At 47.0% G+C, this 21,244-nt stretch overlaps 5 protein-coding genes across 9 annotated transcripts; 1 reads left to right on the top strand and 4 right to left on the bottom strand.

Moving 5' to 3' along the window:
• Window positions 1–63: 63 nt before the first annotated feature.
• ccdc97 (coiled-coil domain containing 97) lies at window positions 64–2,749 on the top strand. The gene is made up of 7 exons (XM_011603706.2): window positions 64–669; window positions 753–929; window positions 1,135–1,294; window positions 1,370–1,458; window positions 1,541–1,727; window positions 1,802–1,925; window positions 2,578–2,749. The coding sequence occupies exons 1-7, from the start codon at window positions 508–510 to the stop codon at window positions 2,693–2,695; spliced, it is 1,017 nt and encodes a 338-aa protein (XP_011602008.2). The 5' UTR covers window positions 64–507; the 3' UTR covers window positions 2,696–2,749.
• Window positions 2,460–5,719, bottom strand: LOC105416414 (uncharacterized). Its single transcript, XM_011603707.2, has 9 exons — window positions 5,380–5,719; window positions 4,786–4,894; window positions 4,367–4,429; window positions 4,163–4,296; window positions 4,026–4,085; window positions 3,799–3,952; window positions 3,362–3,592; window positions 3,189–3,267; window positions 2,460–3,110 (listed from the first exon to the last, which is right to left on the bottom strand). The coding sequence occupies exons 1-9, from the start codon at window positions 5,620–5,622 to the stop codon at window positions 2,936–2,938; spliced, it is 1,248 nt and encodes a 415-aa protein (XP_011602009.1). The 5' UTR covers window positions 5,623–5,719; the 3' UTR covers window positions 2,460–2,935.
• Window positions 5,720–6,490: 771 nt separating this feature from the next.
• LOC105416415 (uncharacterized) lies at window positions 6,491–10,302 on the bottom strand. The gene is made up of 4 exons (XM_011603708.2): window positions 9,820–10,302; window positions 9,623–9,691; window positions 8,668–8,960; window positions 6,491–7,580 (listed from the first exon to the last, which is right to left on the bottom strand). The coding sequence occupies exons 1-4, from the start codon at window positions 10,016–10,018 to the stop codon at window positions 6,756–6,758; spliced, it is 1,386 nt and encodes a 461-aa protein (XP_011602010.1). The 5' UTR covers window positions 10,019–10,302; the 3' UTR covers window positions 6,491–6,755.
• A 421-nt stretch (window positions 10,303–10,723) lies between these two features.
• LOC105416416 (nuclear body protein SP140-like protein) lies at window positions 10,724–15,754 on the bottom strand. Of its 3 annotated transcripts, none has more exons than XM_011603710.2 (16): window positions 15,463–15,754; window positions 15,127–15,301; window positions 14,404–14,649; window positions 14,198–14,317; window positions 13,977–14,110; window positions 13,801–13,845; window positions 13,691–13,721; window positions 13,492–13,575; window positions 13,070–13,192; window positions 12,712–12,851; window positions 12,064–12,132; window positions 11,860–11,990; window positions 11,615–11,732; window positions 11,472–11,543; window positions 11,244–11,387; window positions 10,724–11,182 (listed from the first exon to the last, which is right to left on the bottom strand). In XM_011603710.2, exons 1-16 carry the CDS (start codon window positions 15,604–15,606, stop codon window positions 11,099–11,101), a joined length of 1,860 nt encoding a protein of 619 aa, XP_011602012.2. In that variant the 5' UTR covers window positions 15,607–15,754; the 3' UTR covers window positions 10,724–11,098. The 3 variants fall into 3 exon arrangements, with proteins under 3 accessions (XP_011602012.2, XP_011602013.2, XP_011602015.2); XM_011603711.2 differs by having other exon boundaries at window positions 11,615–11,726; XM_011603713.2 differs by having other exon boundaries at window positions 14,404–14,601.
• A 452-nt stretch (window positions 15,755–16,206) lies between these two features.
• On the bottom strand, window positions 16,207–20,698 carry fam20c3 (extracellular serine/threonine protein kinase Fam20C-like). 3 transcript variants are annotated; one of them, XM_011603703.2, is made up of 11 exons: window positions 20,575–20,698; window positions 19,641–20,126; window positions 18,787–18,965; window positions 18,125–18,203; window positions 17,942–18,034; window positions 17,725–17,840; window positions 17,455–17,635; window positions 16,901–17,010; window positions 16,746–16,827; window positions 16,603–16,662; window positions 16,207–16,502 (listed from the first exon to the last, which is right to left on the bottom strand). In XM_011603703.2, the coding sequence occupies exons 2-11, from the start codon at window positions 20,108–20,110 to the stop codon at window positions 16,232–16,234; spliced, it is 1,641 nt and encodes a 546-aa protein (XP_011602005.2). In that variant the 5' UTR covers window positions 20,111–20,126; window positions 20,575–20,698; the 3' UTR covers window positions 16,207–16,231.
• Between the last annotated feature and the right edge of the window lie 546 nt (window positions 20,699–21,244).

Here is a 21,244-nt window from a genome sequence, read left to right as displayed (position 1 = left end):
CGTATCTAGCGTTAGTGCTTGAAATATAGTGGCGCTTTCTCTAGTTGAACTGCTGATTAAACTGGCAATGTCTGCATCCCCCAACCAAGAACCTGAATTCGTCAAAGTATGTATATTTAATCTCTTACTTGAGTGGAGATTTTAAACGGTTTCCCAATGTGGAAAAACGATATTATTTTCTAGCACTGTCCAAAATCATGCTTAATTTTTTATTTTAAAATTCAGAAACAAACACAGAAAACTCCACTATATACAACGCGCTGTTTACTATTTTGTGATATGACAAAACACCGCTAGAGGGAAGCAAAGCCAAAGTGCACTGTTGGCGGAACCTTTTCCTCATTAGCAAGAAAAGGGGAGCAATATTGAGGACGGACAAACATGGCGGTAGAAACATAACAAATCAATGCGGAAGACAGTCTGACATTTTAGTACCTATTAAACGTTTTAATATTGACATTCCAGCCAAAGTAATCTAACCGCGGGATTAAACATTACGTAACAATAATGTGGGGTGAAATTGTGGAACCTGTTAAAACCCAACCAATTTTGACCGAAGAAGAACACGATGGAGGTAAATTCGAATTACCGGTTAAAGTGGAGATACCGTACCCAAAGTTTACCATCAACCAGCCGACAGATCCTCGGCAGCAGCGACAGGACACACCGGTGAGTTCAACAGTTTCGTTGAAACAGCATGTACGGATGTGTTTCTTTTAACTTTGCTCTCCCAATACTCTGGTTTTCTGCAGCGTGTGAGCCGGGCTGAGACTACCTGTGTTAATAACATGGTGGAGGCCATTGCTCAGAGTGGGAGCCCCGTGAAGAGCCAACAGATCGGAGAGCCTGAACTGACCCTGGAGGAGCGCAAAGAGGAGCTGCTGAGTCAGTACAGGAGCAGACCGCTGGTGTTCCTGGAGAGGTACCATGTACGTGCACACCGTTCATTTTGCATGTCGTAATAGCTTCTAAAAGTACAATTATAGTTGTTTATTTAGACAGATATAAGTAACCATGCTATTAATGTTCTCAAAAGTGTGATTAGCATCTAAGTATATGTGAAGCGTTGCATATTTCACCTCGCGACAACCACAAGTCAGCTCTACTCATTATCAATGTTTTCCTTTTTCCCAGGCCTCCCTGAAGCCAGCAGATTTGTCAGCGTTCGCCCACGTGTGCTCAGATCCGCGGGCGCAACACTACAGTCAAGTGATACAGAGACGAGCTGGAGATTACACCGACAGGACCAGGGTTCGAAACCACCGTTACGCCGCCCTCAGAGCCCTGCAGAGAGGTCGGTCCAACTATAGCAGCATGTTAAACCTCTACAGACATGTTGTTTTGGTGTTAACTGTGCCTCCTCTCCAAGAGGGCAAGTATTTCAGTGAGGAACAGATGCGATCGAGGCAGCCTCTACTCTATGAGCAATACATCGGCCAGTACCTGACTGATGAAGAGGTGACATGTCCTCACATTACATTGGTTTATTTATTTTTATTTTTTTACAAATGAAGGTATTTTTGTGCTTTTTTTTTTAAAGATAGTGGAGCGCTCCCAGGAAGCCATGCAAGATAATGCTGAGGAGACAACGGGGAGCACCACGGCAGGGCTCGCGCACCTCCTCCTCAGCTCCTACCAGGAGCATCTCATCCAGAATCGTCTTCAGGAAGAGCAGGAGCGAGAGGACGGGGCACAGGAGGAGGAAGAGGATGAAGAAGATGAAGATGGTGGGACAAGGTTCTGGGACGCCCCCCTGCTGCCGTCCTTCTACGTCTAACGTCGGCTGTGTGTTCTGCTGCAGGTGATTCTGTGCAGAGGAAGGAAGAGGAGCCCACGGTGGGGGAGAAGGCTCTGCTCAGGGAGGAATTCCTCAGTCAGATGTACCAGCACTTCCTCGACGGCAAGGACAGGGATTTTAATTACAGGTTTGTCCCAACAGCAGCGTTGAGATGTCCGTGTAGGTTCTCACTCATCCAGGTTAAACAAAACTTGATCTCATTTAAATACTGGACTTTGTTAAGCATCTGGAAGACACGTCAACTCTTCTTCAAAAGGCTTCTTTAGTTTTGAAATGGCTGGAGCCACAGCCTGCACATATAGTCCTTGTGGACCATTAGCACTCTAATGGTCGGCTGTGAGTCGTCAGCAGGGTCAGTGACTTAGTTCTGCATGCGAGAGCTGCTCTTTGGTCTGCACGGTGATGAGTCACAAGATCTTTCACAAAGGATCAAAAGGACTGTGTCTTCAAGAACCTTAACCAAGTCCAGACGCTGGTTGAGATCAAGCTTTGGATAACGGTGAGATGGTTGATTTAGCCGAGTCATGATGCAACACAGAGCTGCATGCCTCATAGACGGAGGCCTTTTCTGTATGCTTGACTGTATCATCATCATCATCTCCTGGGTGCTAAACACATTGACAGAACTGTTTTGTTCAAGATAAATACTAAAACTACAGAATCATATTTTAAAACTTTTATTTGGAAAAGCATGCATTTGAAATTTTACTTAAAAATGCAACAGTAAAGACTAAATGGTCAAACCATACGGCACTGACTGTCTGTGTGTGTGTCTGCAGTGAGGTGGATGAGAACCCCGACTACGACAACTTGGACATTGTGAGCAGAGATGCAGAAGATAAATACTTTGATGAAGATGATGAGTATTATGAAGAGGAAGAGACAATGACAGAATAGTGGTTATTTGTGCTGGCTGAATTGTAAATAATATAATAAAACTTTGTTGCGTACAGTTTGATTTGATCTTTTTCCTCTGCAGTTCAACTGCTTTGGGTGAAAATGCATCTTTGAGGCAGATTGATTCTTTAAGACAAATAAAATCTCATAAAGATGTTATAAACATGAAAGGTCCACACTGAATTGCCAACTGGTGGCTTCTCTCAAAGAAAAAAAACACGGCATTATGGTGAAGCCGTTTCACATGGGAGGTCCGAGTCTGCGAGTGTAGTACTGCTCCTGCAGTCTCAGCACCTTTATCTGCAACTTTAACCTCTCTTTCCTCAGCTGAACAAGTTCCATGGCGTCCAGATCGGAGCCGGTGGGGAGCGATGGGGATGCAGTTTGCAGGGATTCAGGGAAGTTGCAAGCAGTCCTGTGCAGAGAACACATCTTTTAGCCCGTGACGCTAAGCTAATGTTCTTGTTTACCCAATGATCTGATGAGATTTTACGTTTTCTCTGGTGATGTTAGCCTTTCTTCGTTTTCATTCTCCACTTGGGTCGCCTGCGAGTTTGTGGTGGTGATTCCATCTGCAGAGATAGAGGAAAGAATTTTTTTTAATCACAACACACGCACCACCTTTATATTTATAAAACAATGTTGCTTTTACAACACATTGTTTACCTGGATCTTCTGGAGCTGTGGTGGAAGGTGCCGATGGATCACTACCTGTGGCACCTTGGATTTCTCCCAGTTCCCCATCTTCTTCTTCAGGATTGTGGGTCAGCTCCACTTCTCCAGCAACATCATGAGCAGAGTAGTTCAGGTCCTCAGCCGTCGGGTTTGAGGGTCCCTCGATCGGCTGGGGGTCCCCTTCGATGAGCACGTCGGCGTCCAAAGGCTCACACCAGCTACCTGCTCCCAAATGAAACTGATGTTAAAACACCAAAGAAACCACATTTGACCAAGTAGAAAAAAACAACAAGCAAAGACGCATCTGGCATGTTTGTACCGATACATTACAAATTTTTGAAAGACTCTTCTGAAAGTTTGCATACAAATTCATAAAAAGATTGAGACATTTTTTAGTGGAAAGATATTGAGATAATGACCAGCTCGACCTTGTGTGCTGTGGGCGTCTGTGGTGACGCTATCGGAATGGGAGCGACAGTCGGGCGCTTCAGCCGCTTCTGTGTCCAGAATATCGATTGGTGCTGTGGAGTTATCCTCGGCGAAATCCTCTGAGCTGGAATCTGATGGCAGGTTTGTTGTCTCCTGGAGAGGAGAGGGACATTAACGCACGCGCACCACTTTAAAATCAAAATCACCCTCCTAACTGTTCACATACCTTGAGACAGCCCAGCGAGCTTTTGGTCACCTTGAAGCCCTTGGTGACCAGAACACCTTGCTGGGACAACAAGGACATGCATTAGTGCTTCTGCAACACAAGCTCACTACGTGGAACATCTCCTCACTCTCTCTCACCTTAAACCAATACTCCAGAGGCTTGTTTTCATAAAAAATGCTTCTTTTCCACTTCTTGTAAGACCGCTTGCCGCCAAACTCCTCGAAGGCCATGGGGGCGAACCACTGGTCCTCGCACCTGATGCACTCCATGGCTGCACAGCAGAGCTCTGGCGTAACACGTTCATTCAAAAGGAAAAGTGCGATTCTCTGGGTGTGACTTACCTCTCCTTAACTTTGATAAATGCAGAACCCCCGTTTTGTCCCCACAGGTCACAGTCCAGTGCTCTGCGGGGTTGAAGAGGAAGACAGAGACGTTGTAACAGTGCAAAGACATTTAACGAAGTACCACATTAGGTTAAAGTAGCGTTATTTCAAGATAGAATAACCCACTTTCACTTCAAATGAACTTTCTACTTTCCACCCACTGTGAACTGGCCTGTGATCCAGTCTGTTAAATGTGGATCCTCCACTGGCAGAAATGTCTTTGGGTTTCGTGGTGCAACAGAAGTAAGGTAACATAACCTTGTGATGTAATGACTTAAAACTGAGCCCTTGTGTGAATGTGTGTGCACACACACACACATGTGGTACATATCAAATGTGGTGGATTTATGATCCTGAGGTAATGTGGCCCTGTTTACCCTTTTCTTCTTTGTTGAGGGACATGGATGGAGTCAGCTGCTTTCCTTCATTCTCCTCTGCCATCTCCTCATCTGCATTTGCGCTCCTCACTTTGGCCTTCCCCAGCAGCTTGTTTAGAATGATCCCAAACAGACAAAAGCACAAACAGCTCAATGAAACCATGAGCAGCAAGTCCAGCAGCAGGCCCTGCTGTCACTCCACTGTCCCCAGGGGTCCTCAGGACAGAGCTGATGGGAGATCGGAACCCAGTTCTCGCCAGTCAGGCCCTGCTCTGGTTGTCTGACCCAGACTGAACAACTAAATCTCTCCAACACTGAGCATAATAATCCTGCTGTAAAACAGATTTATTCAGCATTTATTTTACTTTTCTTAGATGTTAATTAAACCCTGCGGTGTCTCTTCCTGTTTCCCGTGTTTACAAATGCTTTGTTTCGATTTGTGGATCTGTGTGTCTGTGTGTCTGTGTGTGTGTGGGGGGGGGGGGGGGGGGGGGGGGGGGGGATTGTTCTGACCCCAAATAACTTTGAATTGTGTAATGCAAAGTTCATTTGCTTGAAACTTTCTTTATGCCAACAAAGTAATGAAGTGCGTACCTCTTTTTGACGTTCCCTCCGGATCTTGACGCCATGGAAACCTCTCAGGTGATTTAACATCTTCATCGTGTAAAAACTTTTTCGCTTTTTGCCCCATCTCGGAAACGTCGCACCACAAGTGTTGCACGAAGCGATCCTATGATCCTGCTGAGAAACAGTGAAAGACAGCCACATCGGTGATACCATGTTGCCCCCTTTGCGGATTGGGTCTTTTTTTGCAGTATCCGCACGTTTGGAACGCATAATGGCGGAGCGTCGCGGATGCCCAAAGTGTGATCTCTGATAGACGTAGGGTTGGTCGGAAACCCGCAGCTCCGGAGCCGCACACGGCTCTTCAACTTCCTTGTCGTGGCTCCTCCTGGCCATGCCAAAAAACTTGGAAATAAAGTTTTTTTTTTAAATTTTATTTATATATTATTATTTGTTTATTTTGTTGCACAGTTATCTCAGAGTTTGAGTTGATACCACCTAATTTTATCTAATTTAATTTACACGTTATATCAAAGTTAGTAGTCCTCGCCTTTACCTGCTGGTGGCTGGCGGAGGGTGCGAACCCTGAAATAACCATGACCCCCACCCTCCCCCCACAAAACAGAAAAGTCTCGGGAGGAACTAGAGATCTTAATTCAGGATAAACATCCTCATTTGCCTTCACCTCCAACACGCTGGTTCACCTGTGTGCTTGATATGTGGCAAGAGACTATCGAACAACAGAAAATGGAACATTGAAAGACATTTTCAAAATAAGCATTGAGCATTCGATGAAAACTAAACTCTACCGGCAGCTTGTTTTAATTAATACAATGTATCTCTATGATCTCTACCTATTCTATCCTCTACCTGTCGTCCCCTCTTCTCCTCTCTCTCTACCCAGTCCCCCATCAGCAGGAAGGTTCCCCTACATGAGCCTGGTCCTGCTCAAGGTTTCCTCCTGTTAAAGGGGAGTTTTTCCTTGCCACTGTTGCTTGTTGGGGGTCAGGCCCTGGGATTCTGGAAAGCGCCTAGAAACAATTTTGATTGTATGAGACGCTGTATAAATAAAGATTGAGCGATTGAGGTTCGAATGAAGATTATAGAAAAAATGGCTTTATCAAAATGCACAGACCAACCCTTTCAAATAAATCACATTTAATGGTCTTTTGTTGTCAATCCTGTAAAGGGAGCGTGTTGATGATTGAGCTCTTGCTCACTGAACATTTGTCTTAGTCATTTAAAAGCATAAAGTAAAGGTGTCAGGACCATTTTATTGCAACTCTATGAAAAGTAGCAGTAAACCAAATGCCAGATCTAGAATTGAATTGTATATATGTTCATCTTGAAGAATGATTTCACGTTGAACAGAGAATTGTCCCCCCTTTGACATCTACGTCTGCCTATCACTTGCGATCGGCCAGTCTCTGCAGCAGGGCGATGATTGTGTCCTGTTTGGACGAGAGCAGCTCCAGGGCCGTGGCTATCCTGCCGAGGGACTCTGCCATTCGCACTTCCCTCCTTTCGCGCCTCTTCTCTCTGGCTTCTGTCCGACGGCGAGCCACCCGATCAATGTAGGCCTCCTCCTCATGTCGCTGGATAATCTCCTGTAACAACATGGCGTTGGATTGCCATTCGTTTTGTTTCTGGATCTCTCCAGAGGCAACGGTGGTTGACGGTGAGGTGGAGAAGGTAGTAGAGAGACTCGAGCAAGTTGTTGGAAAAGATGACGAGATGCTCGAAGAATTCAGCGTGTTGCTGAGGTGAAAAGGGATGACTCCGGAGGAGAAGGATGGGATTTTGCGCCCAACGTAGCGTGACGTGTTGAGGTCAGGGTTGCTGGACAAACTGAGCAAAGTGGAAACCGAGTCTGTAAAAGAGGGCTCGGAGATTAAGGACGGCGATTGCACAATGGTGGCAGGATGAATCGTGGTTGTGACGTCACCGCTGAGGACCACCAGGGGCTTTATTTCTGAAGGCTTTGTGGAGTTCACAGAGGCAACAGCAGCAGTGGTGCTGACTGCAAGACCGCCGCAGGTCCCCTGACCGCCTGTCTGCAAGACCCCCACTGACGTGAAGTCCCCATTATGACGGACGAAGGAGGGGGACTGCGGAGTCGGTGGTTTCTTGACCAAAGGACCAGACAGAGAAGAAACAGAAGTTCCACTTTTGTTTTTTTTGACATTGAGGTTCTGGGAGCCGACCGTGTCACTGAGAGTGGCGTCCATCAACTGCAAAAACACGAGAAGAGAACAGGTTTCAGAGCTTACAGGGTTCTACAGAGACAGGTGCCTTAATGGATGTAACAGTGTTATAAGCTACAGGTAAGATTCAGGAACATAAAAGACACAAAAAAGAAGAGTCTCCAAAGTCAGGACTGTCAGATTGTTTAGAAGGATGAAGCTAACGCCCTTTCACTGTAAAAGTAGTGTGTGCACACGGCTTTCTTTTTTACACATGGGCAAAACTGCTAATAGGCAACTGAGTTGTTCGTGCTAGTGTTACCTTTCTATATATGATTTTCCTGATTCTCTTTCAAAGCAGCCAAACTCAAGCAGACTCAACGATGGCTGAGTGCTACTCTAACAGAAATGAGACAGAGTTTTTTTGTTGAGATGGCAGATTACGTTGGCCTAAAGGCAGTAATACCACCGGTCGTCACTGGACTCTACACCAGGATTCCAGATGTACAGTTCTCACCACTGCTGATTAGAACCAAAGCCCATATAAATGTGGGTCAAATGCAAGTACATTTGGGTCCAAATGCTGATTATACTCATCCCCTATCAATTAAAAGAGCTTGATATTGCCCACTCCAGGTTGGTGGAGAAGTTCTGTCTCAGGTGGAGTTTAGGTATCTCAAGGTCTTGTTCACAAGTGAGGGAAGGAGGAAGCGTGAGATTGACAGGCGGATCAGCGCAGCTTCTGCAGTTATACAGCCGGTGTTCCAAACATGGCGAAGCTCTCGATTTACCGGTCAGTCTACAGTCCTACTCTCACCTAGTCAAGAACTTTGGGTAACGACTGAAAAAACAAGATCATGGATACGAGCGGCCAAAATGAGTTTCCTCGGAAGAGACTATGTGACTATGTCTCTCGGCTGGTCTGGAAGCACCTCAGAATGCTCCCCAATGAACTGGAGGAAGCATCTGCGGGGGAAGGGGCTCTGCTTAGGCTGTTGCCACCACGACCAGGTTCCGGACAGAGCGGGAGAAGACGAGACGGGATGAGCAGGTGTTAACAGGTTTTAACAGGAGGAAGTGGCCACTAAGAACACGTAAAACCATTTCACTTAACGGTGAAAACATGTCACCTTACATCAAAGAACTCCCAGGACGTTTTGGTATGGCCTGTCTCACGGCTGCGATCTTTAACTCTCTTGTACGTGACAATGAGGTTGTTCCACTTGCGACGGATCTTCTCCACAGGAAGCATGTACCCTTTGGAGGCCAGCTCTTCCTGGACGCTCTGGAAGAGCTGCGAGCGCTCCCGTGTCTTGTACAGACCCCAGCGGCGCCCGACAGCCTCGATGAGACACAGAACAACCTTGGAGGAGAAGTCTGGGCCAGAGGGAAGCACCATCTCTGCGTGAGCTGAGGTCACCGCTGAAGCTGAAACAGAAGTCAGAGCCATGAAACGTTTAAATTAATGAGGCTTTCACAGTAGTCCCCCGCTGTTGCAAACAGAACTTCTCTGTACCAGGTGGAACTTAATCTTTGACATCAAAGTTTGACATCAAATAAGAAGGTTCCTGTTAAGACACCTGCAGATATTTCAACGCCTGTCACCTGTCTGCTGATGTTACCAAGATGATACAACTATCATAAGTCATAATGGGTGATCTATGTGGTCACTGGTTGGCTGTTTATAGGGTCTTATGTCCCCTGATAGTGGTTATCTTGCTATTTTATGCTAAGTATTTCAAATCTTGAGGATGCAGTTGTAGAAAAATCTTCTATGTTTCTTGATAGCCACCGTATTATGTCCAACATCCAGGATTACTGCCTTTGATATCGGCAAATACTAAATAACAGACGGACTCTTTGGACTTCTCCAGAAACAGCAAAATTTGTTTTCTTGTGCTTTGGAATCTTGTGAGAAGATAATGGACAATTTTTAATGATTCATTTAATTTGCAATACAATGAAATTGGGTGAAAAGTGACAACTGCATTCTGGGATATAAACGCTTGCATTGCGCCCACATGTGCTTTTGCATTTTGCCCCGGACGAGGAGAACACTCAACCGAATCCTCTTCTGATGAAGGACTCACCTGGAGCTATCTTCAGGTAAGTCTTCTCGTCTCCAGATGTTGTAAAGTAGCGTTCGGTGCTCACGGGGTCTAACAGGAAAACACGTTTGTATCATTCTGAGCTCAGTTCATTTTGATTCAGGAAGCACTAATTCACAATAAAACCACAGATGACTCTTATCTCCAGAGATTAAGAAAAGCAAACCCAAAACACTCACACAGCAGCACAGGAGTGCTTGTTGTGACTGTTTGCAGCTCCTCTGCAGTCTGATCCCCTCCTCCTCCTCCTCCTCCTCTGCATGCGGTATCTCCACAGGGCGCAGGCGAGTCCTGACTGCCCAGAACCAGCGCAGATGAGCTCTCATCCGCAGCTTCGCTCTTCACATGCTTAATTGCGACTTGCAGGTTTTCCTCCATGGCTCGTCACACACGCACGCACGCACAGTCGACGAGAGCGAGCGTGCGCCGTGTGCGCAGCGCAGACGTCGACAACTGCGGGCAAAGTTTGGAGATCGCAGAGCACTTCAACCTGGGTTTCCAGCCAGCGCGGACGCCAGTAAAAACATGGCGCCCCCACCCGCACTTTTCACGACCCCGCCGCCGCCCCCACCGTCTGCTTTTATTGTGGCGCTGCTGCAAAAGGACAGAGAAATGGCTGCGCTGTCCACCTCAGACCGCGGATGCGCAGAGCGGCTGCGCAGCTCTCAGCACAGATCTGCTGCTGGCGACTGTGACGTCAGCCGAACCGTGTTATAAAATCTTTCATTTGTTGCTTCGCTATTTTAACCAGTTAGACAGCTAAAAACACCGTGAAATTGACGTTTCTAAAGTGGTATATGTGGTTATATATGTATGGTTTGCTGTTTCTTTAGTTGCTGTCACCTCTGACCCCACTAAACAGTTTTAGATCTAATTCTGCAGAGTAACAAAACATCAGAAATGGGTTTGCATGTGTGATGCACATGTCTGTTCCTCTCTTCTTGTCTTTACCATCAGCAGGAGGGTACATCTATGAGCCTGGGCTTGTGAGAACTATTGGAGATGGCCTGATTGGTGAAATTACATTTAAATGTAAAAATCAGATTAAAGAAGTTAATCAAAGGAATGAAAAAGAGTCAGATAATATATACATATATATATTAAACTGCAGATTCCATCTTTTACATTGGTTCAGAATGCGTACAAATTCATTAAAAACCAAACAAGGATGGTCACGGACATGACAACAACACTGAAAAGCCGGTTCAGGATCAAGATATTACATGAAATTATCCCTGACATCAAAACTAAATTTGGTGACTAAATTTGGTGCTAAATACCCAGTGAGAACTGTAAAATGCTGTCTAGCCACTTCGTACCTCTCCTCCCGACCAATCCCATGACACCTTTTTAACACCTCATCTCTGCACGCTTGTGCGTGATTCCGTTAAAGTGGAACGGTTTGTCACTTTTTACACACACACTGGGAAAAATGTGTTGGAAAACTGAGGTTATAGTTCATCCGACGATGTGGAACACGTTCTTAAAATCTTCATCGAACACTTTCTTGAGTCTGTTGCCCGTGGCGATGAGTTCGTCAGCCTGTAACACAAGAGCACAGCTCTGAGACCCGAACAGCCCTGAACGGTAACAGCTTTCCTACCTGGTGTGGCGAGGCGCTGTTGGTGAAAATGAGCTCGACCTCAGACACGAACTGGCCGACGGTCTCGTAAAACCGAAACTGGAGCTTCTCTGCGATGATGCCCAGCATCCTTCTTAGCTCCGTGAAGACGGCGGACTCGTCTGGCTGCGGGCGAGAAAAGCGAGGAAATACTCAAACAGGCCTGAAGGTGGGGCTAATGCTCCGATGGACACAACCAAGGACACTCACGGAGGCGCTGGAGCGGGGAGCCTCCGGGAGTTCTTCGGCGGAGCTCAGACGCAGGAGGAGATAATGACATTCCTGTGGATGACAGAGGAGACAGTGAAGCCGCAAGAGGACTGTGACAAAAGCGAGCGTGGCGGCGGCCTCACCAGCAGGTGCTGAGATAGTTGGAGCGACATGGCTTCTTCTCTGCTCTGCTCCTCCTGGTAAAAGCACTCCTCGTTGCTTTTATATACGCAGAAGGTGCACAGCCACTGACCTCTGTCCCTTCCCACAAACACAACACAAATCTGTTAAAGCTCCGCCGTGTAGACGCGCACATTTACTCAGAGGCGACAAGTCAACGTGGGTCGTTTATCGGTCCGTCCACGGGACGAACCGGGCCAGAGCTCACCCGCAATCTGCATCCTCCACGTACGGTAGGTGACACGTCTTGTGGAAGGAGCGGGGGCATTTGTCGCACAACACCAAGCGGTCCTCATCGCTCTTACACACCCAGCACTCGTCGTCGTTCCTCTCATTCTCCTGAGGGAGCAGGCACAGGTTCTGAATGCTGGCTGTCCAGGCGGGGCAGGAAGGAACGCGCAAAAACACTTACCAGGTCATCATCACTCGGATTGCATAGAGGGCAGTTACACTTGAGAAAATGGATCCTCAGGGTTTTGTCCTGAAAGAGACAGATTTGCAGGTTCACGCCTCTTTTTTGTGACTTGCACACTTAAAGGGGACATATGCAAAACTCAGTGCTTTAAAAACATTTGCGTAGCCCCTGGTCTTTTCAGACAAAGTGCATCACTAACATTTCATTTAGATATCAGGGATGCTAAGTTGCATGAAAACGGCATATTTCCCGTTAATTTATCCCTGCTATTAGAGATTGCATGTCTCTTCTCACAGCGCAGTAAATGCTGGGGCAGACAAACAAAAGTGTACACAAATGTGGAGACCAGGTCATAGGAGGTCCCTATAAAGTGTATAGAATAAATGCCAGCTTAATGTGGTCGATAATAGTAGCAGCACCATTGGCTGTGACAGCTGTGATTAGGAAATGAACAAACTTACATTTGGACATTTTTAATAAAGCAAAAGACATGACACAAAAGTAGAAATACTTGTTTTGCTGAAGTTAGCTACGGACACTAAACTCAAATACTGCCTCAATAATGTAGTCTTCAAACCTAAAACGCACATTACATAAACCATTATTCTAAATTGACGTGGATGCCGTGGTAGCATACACCGTTACCTTTATGAGGTAAGCGAGCGGTTTCCCCTCCCACCGAATGTCTCTCCTCCAGGATGTGTTTGTCTGGCCCAGTGACGCCTCCACAAACTCTATCGGCGTCATCCAGCTTGTCGCAGTGCGAATACATTTCCCACAAGTCCCTGGTGGTGAAAGAAAAACATTATGGCTGACGCCATATTGGAGGCCCGACGGTCAACCAGACCGCTCATCTCTCCCTGAGTGGTCTGAGTGGTAAGCAAATGGGTGGCTAAATGAGCCCGCTAGTGTTAGCATTAGCTATTGGGAAAAACTGCCAAACAAGAGCGGCTTTTATGGATCAACAGCCTGTGCAGCAATGTACAACTTTTCTTTTTTTTACCTGAGGCAAATCGTTTCTTATGCAAGGCCCCAAAGGAAATTCCGCAGGCAACTTTGAACACGGTGTTGCAAACATCAGGGGAACCTTCTGGTTCCTGCTCCGCCTGTTCATTTAGCTCGCCCTCTGTAAGGGAGGCACGGTGAGTTACCGGGACAGGAAACCATTATCAGGTTGTAGAGTCATAAAGTCAAAATAAAGATGCACAATGTGACGGTTCCAACGCTTCATGATCGATATGGAGGTCGGAGCAAGTAAAGAAGCAAATCAAAGGCAAATTTCAAAGTACTACTTATTAAAAAAAGAGAAATATTTATTTTGATTATCCCAAGGCTGTTTTTTGGCATAAAACAAGACTCTAGAAGTCAATTGTACCACCACCACATCTCAGGTAGCGTGCAACCCGTCAGGGCAGCCAGAAGCACCTGTGGACGAGGATTCCGGGTCTCCGCTTGTTGACGGCTGTTTGTCCGCGTTGGACTTTTCACTTCCGCTTTCATCTTCATCATCTTCACTCCCAAAACAAAACAGAGAGATCTCAGTCATCGCAGTTGTGCTGCATCCGCAGGCACCCGATGCTATTTCACCTCATATTTAAACAGGATTCACATCAGTTCAACAAACCTGAGAGTATTCTGAACAGAGACTTCCTGGCCTACAGGAGAGGACAAATAAAACAGAGTCAGAGGGGACAAAAAAAGCCAAATTCCAGTTGACACGTCCACCATTCTGACCTTTACGGTCCGGCCTCGGAACCTGGTGGACTTCAGGTGACCCTCCTGTGATTTAGTCCAAGAAAGGACAAGTAGATTTACTCTGGCGGCAAAGAGAGCATGAGCAGGCACACACACGTGCACACACACTCGTGGAAATTCCCATCCCACAAACTCAAAAAGGAAAAGCTGTAAACCTGGATGAGTTTTCCCAGCGGGGTGCCCATGCACTGAATCGTCAGCTTCCAGTTCTTGCATCTCTGCTTTCCGGCAAACCTCTCAAATTCCGTGGGAGAGAACCACTGTCCGCTGACCATGATGCACTTCAGCCCTGATGGCCGAGACCAGAGGAAACATGCTTAGTTCTCACTATCACTGTTTTCCATAAGAGATTTCCATAATGAGGAGTTCCGGTGACCTTTAGCCATTCGTTTTCTGTTCAGAAGACCCTTCTTCTCTCCACACCTCACAGGCAGCTGCACCTTGTAGATGGGCCACCTCCAGATTTCAGTTTTCTCTCCTTTTTTTAGGGGAGAATCTAAACAGAACAACAAAATGAACAGCAAGGATCAAGTTTTAGCCACCTGTTTTATATTAAGGTAAGTTTGTTGACAGTGGACTCACAATAAGTCAGTTTCCTGGACTTCCTCCTCTGACCTGGTGTCTCCCCACACGAAGCTTTGGTCTGTTTGTCTTCATCCTCCTCACACTTGCTTCCTTTCAGCTTTCTCCTCTTCCTTTTTGCTGGGGTGGCGTTAGTCTCCTTGTTTTCCTCACTTCCTGAAAGCGCCTTCAATCTTCCATCTCTCGCTTCTGATTCCACTTCGTTTTCAATATGAAAAGATGTTAATGACTGGTTACTTCCTGGCCCTGTCAGATCGATTACAGCCGTTTTGATTATTGCCACTGCTTGATTATTGACATTAGGACACCTGATTCTGTTTTCATTGACATTTAATGCAATTATTCTCATAATTAGCTTGTGTCAGTAACTGTAAAACGATATTTCTCTTCATTGATTTGTTCTAAATAGACAGTTTTCCTCCTTTAGACCAAACCCAACATGTTTGATCGGTGCTTTAGTCACTTCAGAGGCTAATGCAAACTTTAATGACCTAGCAAACGAAATCATTTTAGCGGTTTTTGGGATAAATCGAAAATTTAAAGTCAAATCTGGTCAAATCAATCAAATCTAGCAGCTCCCGTCTCCAGACTCATCTTGCGTGAGACCAGCCAGGGTCACGATTCAACAATGAAACACAAGTTTGGGTCCAACTCCGGGTCGGGAACCCACAATTCCATCCTGTAAAATGTGTGTTCCATCATGTGCAGAGTGTAAACACTGACCGTCCATGAGGCTGTAGTGCAGCTTTCTCAGGGTGTGGTATTGGTTCATGAGGAGCTCCACGAAGGCCGCCCTCCAGAATGTGCTGATCAGCTGAGGCTGATTCACCTCCAGCCAGTCCAGGAACTCATAAACAGCTTTCTTCAATCTATCTTTGCTCTTCATGCGACTCATCTTCTACAGGGACAGAGAATCAATAAATCCCAAGCTTAAGTGTTTCTTATTGAAAGCCATGGCTGCCAATGATTAAGCAACGAGTGTTCCCTTCCTGACCCTGGAGCATAAATGCGTTATAACCAACGTATTAAACGTAATAAGAAAACTCGACCCTTCTTTACCCGGTAACTGTCCTCCGGGAGCAGGTCGTGGTCCCTCAGCTGGGTCAGGAAAGTAAGCGGTTTCTCCATGCACGCCATCTCAGTTTTGTGACTGTGGAAAAACTGCAGCAGATCGGCATTTCCCAAGGCTTCTATCGGGTCCATCCTCAAATTATTGTGGAGAAAAACAAACAACAGAAGCGCAACAGAAATCACCAGATGACTTCAAAGTCCGTCTCTATTTCTCTTCCACACCGGAAGCTACTAGCGAATCCACAGAAGCGCCAAAAATGTTCCATCCTGTCGTTTAGTGACGTTCCGAAATCGAAAGTGAAATAGTTGTCGCGGTAGTTCGCATCAGTGCCGACAGGGGGAGACATTCGTCTGTGAATGTCTTTTTAATGTCCCCCACAAATACTTATCTTGGAGACTACAGACGAACTAAAATTGTTGTTGAATATTTTGAGAGGTTCAGTATTTACATGTTTAATAGATAGCTTCACCTATAATTGATCATTTTTTCAGTATGAGAACTAAATGCTCAAGTCTCAGTGATTCTTTCTAAAGCTTCCACAGTCGTAACCTCTGGATTTGAACTACTTGTGGGCAGGAAGTGGAAAAATTGCTCTTGTTGCCTCGCAGCTGCCGTTAATCACCAAGATTTGAGGTCAGCTATTGAAGTCTTGGAACCTGCATTCTCACCACAAAATCTTACTCACTTCCTCCTTTCCTGTTGATTGAGAATGAAAATACAAACAGTCCTGATGCATAAAACAAACATAATTTATTGTCATTTGTTTTTCCCGTCAGGCTGTTGATTTTGGTCTTCTTCATACTTTCCCAGGTCATCATAAATGACATCCTGGTGCTGATGCTGACACGTCCGCACCACCTGCAGGACGGTTGCCAGGCGCCGGTCCAGAGCAGACAGGTGTGGCTCAGAGAGGATGGGGGCCACGGCTGCTAGAGGATCCCGAGCAAGGGACGCCCGCATCATATCGCTCAGCCTGGAGTCAGGGAGGGACAGGAGACGCAGGCGGAGGAGGGTGGAGCGGCGGATCCTGTACGGCACATGGAGGGCACATGAAGGCGTGAAGTGGTTTAAAGTTTAACGGGTTTGCCTTTAAAACACCGGGAAACACCGGTTCTTGCTTTATGTACCTGCAGCATTGCTGCAAAGGAGCAAGTATGGACGGCTCATCCTGAGAGTGACGGCCAAACCTGAAAAGAAGGACACCGTAAGTGTAAACCTTGTTAAAACGGAGTCTGAGCTGTCAGAATCAACACTTCTTCACGGTACTCACGCGCGGCCGTGATCAAGATGCACCAGAAAGGTGTCGTTCCCAAATTTTTCAAATGTCTCATAGTGATGTCTGTCCATGTTGCCTTTAAAAGGAAACCATTGTTATTCTGCCATCATCACGACAAGCAAGCACACGTGTTGGTGCGCGCTACTGACTCATGAGGAAGTCCAGCACGGCCATGTCTATGAGATCCACCAGCCTGGTGCCGCGGTTGTACGGTGGTGTCTGCTTCACTGTGTCACAATAGGCTGGCACCTTCTCCCACCTGAGACAACAGGTGTGTGTGTGTGTGTGTTTATTGTCTCTGTGTGTAGTCATTGCTTCAGCCCCATGGCTTCAGATGGAGGGATGGATGCCTGAAATGGGCCCACTATTGTATTAGTTCTCTTCCACTTGTTCGGTTTTACCAGCAGAGGGCAGTAAAGGCCCATAACCGGACACATCCCGGATGTCTGCTACTAAACCAAGGTAGAAACTTCAATAGCAACAGAAGTATTTCCTTGTTTACATTTAAATCAAAAAAAAAAAATTATCCTTCAGATTCCCTGCCGGTTCATCCAGAGGACGGCATTTTTGCCATTATTATTAAGTTCATGAATTCATAGTGCGGGCAGCTTGGACAATGAAATAATCCCTGCGGGTTGACACAACGTTCAGTTCTGGTGTTGGCATTTTTAATCAGATCACTGAAGACAATCGATGTACCTACTGAGCCAGCTTGGTTCGGCTGTAGGAGCGTTTCCACGGTGACCTCCAGGACCTGCGCGGAGCCAGGGTGAGGTCAGGTAGCATGGCAGCCAGGGAGACCTCCAGCAGGTGCGGCCGGCCACAGACCGGGTGCTCCGTGGAGCAGTAGTATTCGCACTGGCCGTAGAAACACACGTTCCCCGCTACAGGCGAAACAGCAGGTGTGAGGCAGGGTTGGTGTATTTGGTCACTGTGCACATGCAGGCGAGCGCAGGAGCAGCCACACACTGACCCGGGGAGGTGAAGAAGGTCTTCATCAGCTTGTGGTCTGTGGTGATCTCCCTGATCTCTGTGGTGACATTGATAAGTCGACCCACCACCGGAGGGACCCTGTGGAAGCCCAACAACCTGACGCAGAAAGAAGGGAAGGTGCAGGATCAGGCCTCAGGCTGTTTTTTTATTTAATTCAAGCTCTATAAATCCATTAACCCCCCCAGCCTCCGTTCTACCTGTCCAGGTGAAAGGCTGCGATCTCCGCATTGTGCCTTTCAAAGTCGGAGAAGTAGAAGAGGTTTACATCCGTCTCTGCCTGTCTGGACTGTCTACTCCGGAAAAAACACACAGGCATGAGCACAGACACAGATGGATGCCTGGGGATAAAAGCAAACGCTGCTGTTGTAAAGCGCTCCTACTTCATGGGTTTGAGCAGAGCTTGTCCATGGTTCGGGAAGGACATGAGCAGTTTCAGCTGGGTACCTCCTGTCTTTTGGACTGGAAAACATGTGGTATCCACACACACTTACACTCATTTCAAGGCATTCAAGGTGTCTGATGAAGGAGAAATCATCCGTATGTGTCGCGACATTTATGTGTGTTAACTGGGATTAGAGCTTCATCTGCGCCACACACCACAAATCCAGAGCCGAGCTGTCTGAGACAGTAGGGATGTGTCGAACGTGCACGAGCCGTCTACCTCTGTTTAATTTAGATTTTGCATACTGTTGCTGTTGGTTATTTACCTCCAGATTCACCAGGATCCACCATCTGCTCTGCATTTCTATGAATCTACCCCTGGAGTTGTAAATATGAACCCTGGCACAGTGGAGTGAGCCTGGCCTCTGGCTCTCTTTCACATGTGCTTGTTTGTTTTAAAGCGACGAGGGTTGGCATCGGCGTTTGTGTCTGATCTACATGATCTAACCTGAACAAACACCGGCGCTGTAGCGGTGATCCAGAGTACAGATCACTGGCGGTGCCATTTCACCTGTGGGAGACTGTTAACCCGCCGGGATGGAGCGTAAAATAAGCAAAAGAGGGATTTGAGGATTGTGTGGGAGAGTGAGAACTCGCTCACCCGCGTTGAGGATCCGCTGCGTCGCCAGGTAGTGAGTCAGCTGATCCAGGTTGGGATCCCTCCTGTCGTACAGCTCCCAGCGAGTGATCCCCAGGTGGAAGCGCAGCCAGGGAGGGTGCGTGTCCACGTCGTTCGTCCAGTCCATCTTGTCGTAGCCTTCCTCCTCACTGGTGCTCCACCTGCAGGGTAAAGACAAGAGACAAATCCAGGTTTACGGTCTCTTTTCATCGAAACATCAACCCTCACGAGGCAACATTTTAGCAGCCGATTTCACAGTTCCTGGCCGGGATTTTTCAGAATGACAAAATCAACTGCAGAACTCCTGGGAAGCTCTGAGAGGGACAAAAAAATGTCTCAAGGAGGCCATCTTTGCTGAGGGCACAACCTTAGAGCTACTTCCTTCCATGAGATATAAATATTTGTCGTCCAGGAGGGGCTCAGAGAGGGGGGATGTCCCCTTCATGGAGAGGAGCCAGTTGAGGTGCTTGAGCATCAAGGACGCCTCCCTGGTGAGGTTTTCCAGGCACGTCCCAACAGAACAAGGGCCCATGGAAGACTCAGAACACACTGGAGGGACTATGTCTCCCAGCTGACTTGGAAGAGCCTCAGGATCCTCCCCAGGATAAGCGGTAGAAGATGGATGGGTTGGATTTGAGAACTTTTATATCTTACACTGCCATGTCAAGAACAATCTATGAAAAACCCAAACCGGGGCTGCTGGAAGAAACATCTCCATTCCTGTGGAGCATGGTTAGAGCATGTAATAGCCTTGATAAGATTTCCCTAGTGGTGACATGGTGACAGTGCACTGCTGTGTGAAACTCCTTTTATATTGTCAAAAACATTCCACTCACCACTCACTGTCAGCACTGATGGCCTCCTCTTCCTCATATCCTTCATGTTCTCCGTCCTCTGTTTGTTCGCTGGTCCTCACCCGAAGGAGCCAATCATCTTCCTGCAGTGGGGGGCGTGGCAGGTTGTACAGCGGGTGTCTGAACAGCGCCTCGAGCCTTGCGCGACCCTTCACCTCCTGCGCTGCTCTTCCACCTCCAGTTAATTTCTTTTCACTCCCGCTGAAGGAGTCTTCGCCAGCCGGACGTGAGCTCCGGACCTTCCTTCGGGGACGCCCTGCATCCAGGGGACTTGGGTGGGAACCATGCTGCACAGGATCTGTGTCCTGGGTGGAGGAAGATGGAGGGAGGATGCATGCAGTTTGGAGGATGGAGAGGCAGAAAAAGGCCAGGAGGAGGTGGAGGGCGAGGGACAGGCAGGCCAGACTCAGGTAGATGGAGCGAGTGGATTTAGCCAGGTTCAGCCTTCTCATTCTGGAGGGAAACAGGCTGCAAATGGAGACCGGCGACAATGAGAGGAGGAGCTTCACACTGTTAGCTTCTACGTGACAATCCTACAACTGAGTCGCTCAACATTTTCATGCTGAAGCTTCTTTAGCAGACTTGAGCCATCATAGAAGTGTTTGGATATACTGTCAGTGAAATGCTACACAGGTATGTAACCTACCATAAAGTCAGTTCAGAGCAGTGCTGCATTCATGCGCCTGCTCTGTAAATCACATCAACAACCAAATATCGAAGGGAACCATCGACTGCCGCCACTGGGGGCTCAGGCGGGTGAGAGACTTTCAACACAGAGCCACACTGCAGCAAACTTAATCAGAGTCCTGTCACATAATCATTCTCCTCTGAGCCGCAAAGAACAGGATACCAAGAAAATCAATCCATTATTGAGTAGCTCCCATATTCCCTGTGAGGACGGGCAGGAATTACTTACATCTCTTCCCCTTCAAGTCCTTTTAATTACCAGTCTCCACGGTGCTCCGCAGCTAACGAGGCAGATCTTCAGTGTGGTTGGATGTTTGTCCTGTTTGTGTGTTATCTGATGTGTTGCGGTGACCCGTGTCTGCGTGACCCACAGCGAGGAGGAAGGCAGCGAGGATATGAACTTTTAGTTTGCCCGGATCAATACGGGCGGCTGATATTTATGACAGTACTGGTGCAGTGCAGCCAGGGGAGCAGACGTTTTGGGGGTTTTTTGTCTTGAAAGATTTTTCTTCTGTTGTGTTTATGCTCTTTGGGCTTTAAAAGCTGATTTTGTCTTCATTTCCTTTTAATGAGCCCCAGGAAGCATCACCTGCCTACTGTTCTGCTAGCACCTGGCAGCAAAGCACATCACTCCTGACGGATCGATCCGCGTTTAATCAACGCTTCCTGTTAACAACGCTTTGTCTTTAAATATGTCCCTGCTTTTCTCCCAGCCCCTTCTCTAACGCACCATTGTAACTTCAAATCTAGTGTTTTTCTTTCTCTCCCTAACAGGTTTTTTTTTTTTTACATTTACAATTAGTAATGTAAAATCGGTAAATGTAAAAAACCAACTACAGACGCGGTAGGAGTAGAAAGCACCAGTGTTTGTTAGCTGTGGTCTGATCTCAAACTCACGA

The sequence above is a fragment of the Takifugu rubripes genome, chromosome 5 (genome assembly GCF_901000725.2).
Source record: "Takifugu rubripes chromosome 5, fTakRub1.2, whole genome shotgun sequence".
Taxonomy (NCBI): domain Eukaryota; kingdom Metazoa; phylum Chordata; class Actinopteri; order Tetraodontiformes; family Tetraodontidae; genus Takifugu; species Takifugu rubripes.
The sequence above is the reverse complement of the archived record's forward strand: the minus strand, read 5'-3'. Positions and strand labels throughout refer to the sequence as shown.